Raw genomic sequence first — 7500 nt, 5'->3', positions numbered from 1 at the left:
GATCTTAATATACAACTATTTATTGACTGCTATTTGATAAATTTTATATGCTCATTTCTATAATCTATGGCAACGATTCTTATCCGTCATTTGATTTATCTAATTTTTCCCTTATTTCTACGGACAGACGAACCAATAATATTCTATCTGAGTTTCCAGGAAGTATTTTATCCCAGTTCTAATCGCCGTTTTCCTTATTCACAACAGACTCGAGCTACAGAAGAGGCTTCCATGGTTCTGCATCCATGAAGATAAACCTCAAGATAACGCTTCACAGGCAACGAGTGAACCAGAAAAGGCTTAAAAAAAAAAAAAAAAAAAATATATAGTAGTTATAAAGGGCTCAAGCAGAAGATGAAGAATAAAACGGACGATGATATTTAAAGTGAACACATCATTTCTAAAATACTTTTATTTACATTTCATAATAAAATTCTGGTTTTAAAATGATGTGGTAATGGTAAATTGCTTTGCCCCACCAGGGCCGCATTACCTATAAGGCTAACTAGGCTGAAACCTTGAGGCCCACCATGACCAGGGCCCTGTGAAATTTATTTTAGGGTTAAATGTGGAAACTAGGGATTGTTTACTTCAGTTGAAATAATATTGTAATAAATTGTACGAAAAGAGTGCATGAAAAGTGCCTGGAGTCCCGTTGGGGAATGTCAAGGGGCCCAAAGAAACTAGAAGCTTTGGTGTCCTGTCATGGGTTAATCGACACTCTTGCCCAGAGAAACTACTTCCGGCTGATCGATGACGACGTATTCGACCTCTGAATAGATTTGGGATTTGGCTTTTATTTTTTTTCCTATAGTGGCAACTTCCTCCCAGTTCCAGAAATTTCCTTTTATTCAAGGAATATCGATGAAAATTTAATGTACTCGATTCTGAGTATTTTCTTAACCCTTTACCTTTATAGACTAATAAACCAAGCATACGAAATGGTTCTATTCATTTACCTGGTCTCTTGGCATATGAAATATTCCCTATAATTTTATTTTGTTCATAGGGCAAGAAGTATAATTATTAGCTGACGGCTCAATTTTCTTTGACATATTTTACTAGGGAAAACTGTAAAATGAAGTTTACATAATGTCTAAATACTGAACCTAACTTTTAAATCTTTACCTTGAATGCATAACCTGAGCCAACTTTTAACTCGAACGAGGCTGTATAGAAACATAATGATAGAGCAAATAAACAAAGTTGATTAGTCTGAATAAATCAATCGATAGATCCTCAGGTAACTGAGATTTGAAAAACACAAAATTTAACCATGATTTCAAAAAAATAAAATTTAACTATGATTAACAACGAGAAATCTATGATTCAAAAAACGTGATATCTAACTATGATAATAAACGTAAAATCTAACTGATTTAAAAAACGTGAAATCTCACTAAATTAACGTAAAATCTACCTATGATTAAAAAAGTAAAATTTAACGAATATATAAAAACTTAAAATCTAATTGATTTAAAAAACATGAAATCTAACTATGATTAAAAAACGTAAAATCTAACTCATCATCATCTCCTCCTACGCCTGTTGGCGCAAAGGGCCTCGGTTGAGCTTTTAAACCAATTTTCTTCATTCATCATCTCCTACTTTACACTTCCTGGTCATCAACCATGTAGGTCTGGGTCTCCCAACTCTTCTAGTGCCTTTTGGAGCCCAGTTGAAAGTTTGGTGAACCAATCTCTCATGTGGAGTGCGAAGAGCATGCCCAAACCATCTCCATCTACCTCACCATGATCTCATACACATATGGCACTTGAGTAATCTCTCTTATAGTTTCATTTCTAATCCTGTCCTGCCATTTAACTCCCAATATTTTCCGATGGAGTTTATTCTCAAATCTACAAAATCTTTAGGATATTGTTTCATTATCATACCACGATTCATGTCCCTAGACTAACACTAATCTCACTAAACTGATATATAGCCTGATTTTTATTTGTAATTTCAGGCGATTTGATTTCCAAGTTTTACTTAATCTAGCCTTTGTCTGATTTGTTTTTTTCAACCTTTCTTCTCCCATTCCATTTTCCGTTCTCATCATTTCTCTTTTTTCTATTCATCTTCAGCCAAACCTCGTGTGATATTTCATGTATTCTGGTAAGCGAGCTTTGCAAGTCCTAAAGTATTCTGCTAATAAGGACAGCGTCACCAGCATACTTTAGCTCAGCTAATTTCTTGTTACCAATTCAATTCAATCCTCCCCAACTGTTCTATGCATTAAAAAATCCATAAGGAGGATAAACGAACATGGGTGACAACACATTATCTTGTGAGTATTACGCTATCTACTGGAAATTCATTTGATTGGACTCCACTAACATTAACTTTGCACTTGCTATGCTCATGAACAGACTTAATCAAATTTACACAATTAAGAGGAATTTCATAATAACGAAGAACTCTCCACAAAATTGGCCGGTGCAAACTACCAAATGTTTTTTCATAATTCACAAACGTCATGAACAGCGGATTTCTGTATTCCACAGATTGCTGTACAACATGTCTTAAAATGGGAATTTGGTCAGTACAACTCCATTTTCTAAATCCTGCTGGTTCATCTCCCAGCTTTTCATCAAGCTTTCTCTCTAGTCTCTTTAGAATGATCATACTATATATTTCCATGACTACTGACGTAAGTGTGATGCCTCTGTAATTATTGCAGTCAGTCAGATTTCTATTTTTTTTTCACTAACACACCTAGCTCCCATCCAATCTTGTAAGTATTCTGGGAGTCACTTCATTTTCGGCCAATATCATCTCAGCAGTTATTCCATCGTATCCAAGTGCCTCCCATCTCCTTAATTTTATAACGATACCTTCGACTTCGAATACAGTGAATTCATTCATGGGCATATCAAGGTCTTCCTCAGCTTCAGGTATATCAGTCAAATTATTTCCTTCATATCTCCTATTCATGACCTCACTAAAGTGTTCCATCCAACGTTACCTTTCTTCATTTTCTGTTGTTATAACACACCCATCTCTCTTTTGTATGTGTATATGCTTCTTTGCCCCAGTAGAGATTTCATTAATAATTCCAAGAGCAATTCTTACACCATAGCCACTGCCTGAATTCATAGCTTTGTCGGCCTCATCTGCTTTCCTGTCTAAATTTTCTCTCCAGTCATTCCTGGCTTTTCTTTTGACCTCACTATCAATGCGGGAATACTTAGCATGCTCTACCTTGGAATTTTCATTACTTCCTCAAAAACTTTCAGCAGTCAATTTCTGACTTTGTTTTCTTTTCATTATATCCCAAGTATCATATGATATCCTTGGTTTTCTTCTTGTAACTGCGTGTCCCAAAACTTCACTGCCAACTGACTGATATATGTTCTTAATATCACATCATTCTTCATTAATTGTCTTCTCTTCGCCTCCTAAAGTCTCTAAGACTGCAAATCTATTCCTACAATCAATTGCAAAGGATTCTCTGTGCTCATCTTCTAAAAGATTAGCTGTATCAAACCTAGATATTCTATCTACATTTATGCTTAGAATTTTAATTTCAATGTGGCAAAGAGGAGCTGGTGATCAATACCAGTATCTGCACCTCTACAGCTTCTTACATTCCTCAGAGTCCAACTTCTTTCTACTGTATATTAAAGGCTATGTGATATATTTGATTTTTGTAATTGCCATATGGTGAAGTCCATGTAGGATGTCCTTGAGCTGAAAAAGAATACCTCCAATAACAAGATTGTTTGTTGAACAAAAACCTATAAAATGGGCTCCATTTTCATTTGCAACTTCGCCAAGACTCTCATCACCCATCACATTCTCTATACCTCGATTATTCATTCCAACTTTAGCATTGCAGTCACCAATCCCAATTTTCATATATCTCTCTGGGATCTCATCTATTACACTCTGCAGTTCTTCATACTATTCATCTTTAATTTCTTCAGGGGTATCATTTGTTGGTTCATAGCAAACTATAATTCTCATATTGCACTGCTTTGATTTAAATTCTGCAAGTAACAATCTATTACTTACAGCTCTCTACTCAGTTAATTCCTTTTCTGCTCTTGGTGCCATTATCATTCCTACCCCTTCTCTTCCATCTCTATATGTTCTTCCTAAGTAGTTATATACATTGCCTTGGTCTAAAATTTATTTACCAATCCCCTTATAACGTATTTCACTTAGGGCCAAGATATCCAAACTATATTTCATAAATTCATTTTCCACTTGCTGTAACTTCCCAATCTGATTCATGGTTCTAACATTCCAATAAGCAATTTTGAATTTTTCTTTAGTATTTATAAACCAGGAGATTCTTAGCACCCCGCTACGCCTGTGACTGGGACCAATTCAGTGATTTTCTCTTTCCATTGACTGCCTAAATCCATAGAGGATTCATTGGCTAAATTCATCAAAGGAGAGCCATTTCCTTGTGATGCGCAGCGCTTATCTAACTAAGGCAAGTGACCCCTGCCGGTCCATTCTAATTCCAATAAGATCATTCGCCAGGAATCAAGAGTAAAGGCCGAAAAGACAGTTTATCTATCGCCTTAAACCCAATCAACCACCCAGCTGCCAGTGACTACATTGAGATTTAGAGGGGCATTTCCGCAACACCCAAAGTTTTCATTACTGCACAAAGTTGCTCATCCTCTTATTTAACCGTTGGCAAACATGGATTGCTAAGATATATCTATCTAATAAAAAACGTAAAAATTTAACTATGATTTCATATATTTAAAATCTATGATTAAAATACGTAAAATCTAACTATAAATAAAAAAAACGTAAAATCTAATTAATTGAAAAAAAAAAAAAAAACGTAAAGTCTAACCAAGATTTAAAAACGGTAAAATCAAACCATGATAGAAAAAACTAGAAATTTAACTGATTTAACAAACGTAAAATCTAACTGACTAAAAACGTAAAATTTAACTAAGACTAAAAATGTAAAATTTAACTAAGACTAAAAAAGTAAAATCTAACTGATTTCATAAACGTACAATTTACGATTCAAAAACGTAAAATCTGACAATGATTGAAATTCGTAAAATGTAACTATGATTTAAAAAACGTAAAATCTAACTATAATTAAAAAACGTAAAATCTAACAATGATTGAAAATCGTAAAATCTAACTGATTAAAAAACGTCAAATCTATCTATGATTAAAAAAACGTAAAATCTGACTATGATAGAAAATGTAAAATCTAACTATGATTTAAAAAAATCTTAAATCTAGCTATGATTAAAAACATAAAATTTAACCATGATTAAAAAAAAACGTAAAATCTACCTATGATTTAGAAAATAAACTCTGATTAAAAACAAAATTCAACTATGATTAAAAAACCGTAAAATCTAACAATGATTTAAAAAACTTAAATCTAAGATTTAAAAAACGTAAGATGTAACTATGATTAAAAAATTTAAAATATATGATTAAAAATGTAAAATCTAATTATGATTAAATAAATAAAAATCTAATCTTTCAAACTTTGTAGTTATAAAGGAATGTCAAAAGAAACTATTAATTAGATAGTGGTAAAGAATGTCTCATACATTTTAAACAGAAAAGTAGAAGGCTGATAAAGCATGGAGGTTCTTTGGATATATCCGAACATTTGTAGGGGGTTCAAGGAACTTTATTATGGACAGTTATTCACAAAATCTTTTCTTATTAACTTCGGTTTTTTCTATATGAAAACACGTCCATTTTTTAATCAATAAAGAGAGAAAATACGAAAACAATGTTACCTTAACCAGTGCTACATTTATATTTTATAATAAGAACAATTGTAATAAAATTAATCATAATATTCATCTACGATTGACTAAGGGGTTGGTTGCCTAGATATATTTTCTTCGAGTATTTGTATCAAAATCATCTTCCTCCAAAAAACTTTCTTGAACGTCTCCCTCTAACCCATCCTTAATATATGACCATGCACTTCCAATCATGATTACCTTGCCTCATTTGATTTTAATCCTCTACTATTTACTGACTTCCTTTACAAACGTTCCTGCCTGGCAATCTATTGGATGGCAGTTCGAGTCCCACAAAAGTTCGACAGTTTTCAATAACGTCTGCAACTTCCCCATCCTATGGGTGGGGTATTTGGGGCGGGGGGCATATAGGTCTACCTGCTGAGATAGCATCAGCCATTACCTGGCCCTCTTTGGTCTTAGGTTGATGGAGTAGGGGCTTGGGTGCTGATCCTATTTACATATGGTCAGTCGCTGGGGCATGGTCCTGTCCCTTGCCTTTGACATTCATGAGCGACCTTTAAACCTGGTAAAATGGCTAATTGCTCAAAGCCACACCAAAATATGCCGGTAACCGCGACAGTAATCTTTACCAACTGACATTTCTAATTTCTTTTATTTTTTGCCTTTCTCGTAGCGGGCAACGAGACAACGGTTGAGATACTACAACTGGAGAGTTATTTGGTCCTCTGACTGGCCATACAGTACTACATCTCTCTCTCTCTCTCTCTCTCTCTCTCTCTCTCTCTCTCTCTCTCTCTCTCTCTCTCTCTCTCTCTCTCTCTTGGTACGGCTTATTTTCCCTTTGCCTACACTTACACCGAATAGTGTGACCTATTCTTTACATATTCTCCTCCGCCTGCATACACCTGACAACACTGGGATTACCAACAATTGTTCTTCACTCAAGAAGTTAACTACTGCACTGTATTTATTCAGTGGCTACTTTCCTTTAGGTATGGATAGAAGAGACTCTATAGCTATGGTATGCAGCTCTTCTAGGAGAAGGACACTTCAAAATCAAACCACTGTTTGTAGTCCCATGGTTTCTGTACTATGGTCTTCCGCTGTCTTGGTGTAAGGTTCTCTTGCTTGATGGTACACTTGGGCACACTTTTCTATTTTATTTCTCTTCCTCCTATTTTTTTTAAGTTTTTATAGTTTATATATGAAAGATTTACTTCAATTTTGTTGCTGTTCTTAAAATATTATATTTTGTTGTTAATTACATCTTTTGTAATTTATTTCTTTATCTCCTTTCCTTAGTGGACTACTTTTCCTTCTGGAGCACTTGGGCTTATAGCATAATGCTTTTCCAACTATGGTTGTAGCTTAGTAAGTAAGTAAGTAAGTAAGTAATAATAATAATAATAATAATAATAATAATAATAATAATAATAATAATAATAATAATAATAACATCGTCATTACTGTTTGAACGTTTAAAGGTCGCTCATGAATGACAGAAGCAAGAGACACTGACAGTGTCATAGCAGGACAATCTCCTAGAGACTGACCATATATATATATATATATATATATATATATATATATATATATATATATATATATATATATATATATATATATATATATATATATATATATATATATATATGATAAGCGCCCAAGACCCCTCTCCATCAAGCTAGGTAAAGGGAAGGCCAAGCAATGGCTGCTGAGGACTCATCAGGTAGACATATAGGCTCAGCCAAAAACCTCATCCTTAGCTCACAAGGATGGTGGGGTT

General features: G+C 34.0%; 1 protein-coding gene across 1 annotated transcript in view; it reads left to right on the top strand.

Annotated features, from left to right (window-relative positions):
• The window catches only part of LOC137643562 (opsin, ultraviolet-sensitive-like), a 19587-nt gene extending 18645 nt beyond the window's left edge, over positions 1 to 942 (top strand). The window contains exon 9 of the mRNA XM_068376295.1: positions 208 to 942. Within this exon, the coding sequence (XP_068232396.1) occupies positions 208 to 304 (97 nt within the window). The 3' untranslated portion in view covers positions 305 to 942. The remainder of the gene's footprint in view (positions 1 to 207) is intronic.
• The last annotated feature ends 6558 nt before the right edge of the window (positions 943 to 7500 follow it).

The sequence above is a fragment of the Palaemon carinicauda genome, chromosome 7 (genome assembly GCF_036898095.1).
Source record: "Palaemon carinicauda isolate YSFRI2023 chromosome 7, ASM3689809v2, whole genome shotgun sequence".
NCBI lineage: Eukaryota > Metazoa > Arthropoda > Malacostraca > Decapoda > Palaemonidae > Palaemon > Palaemon carinicauda.
The sequence above is the reverse complement of the archived record's forward strand: the minus strand, read 5'-3'. Positions and strand labels throughout refer to the sequence as shown.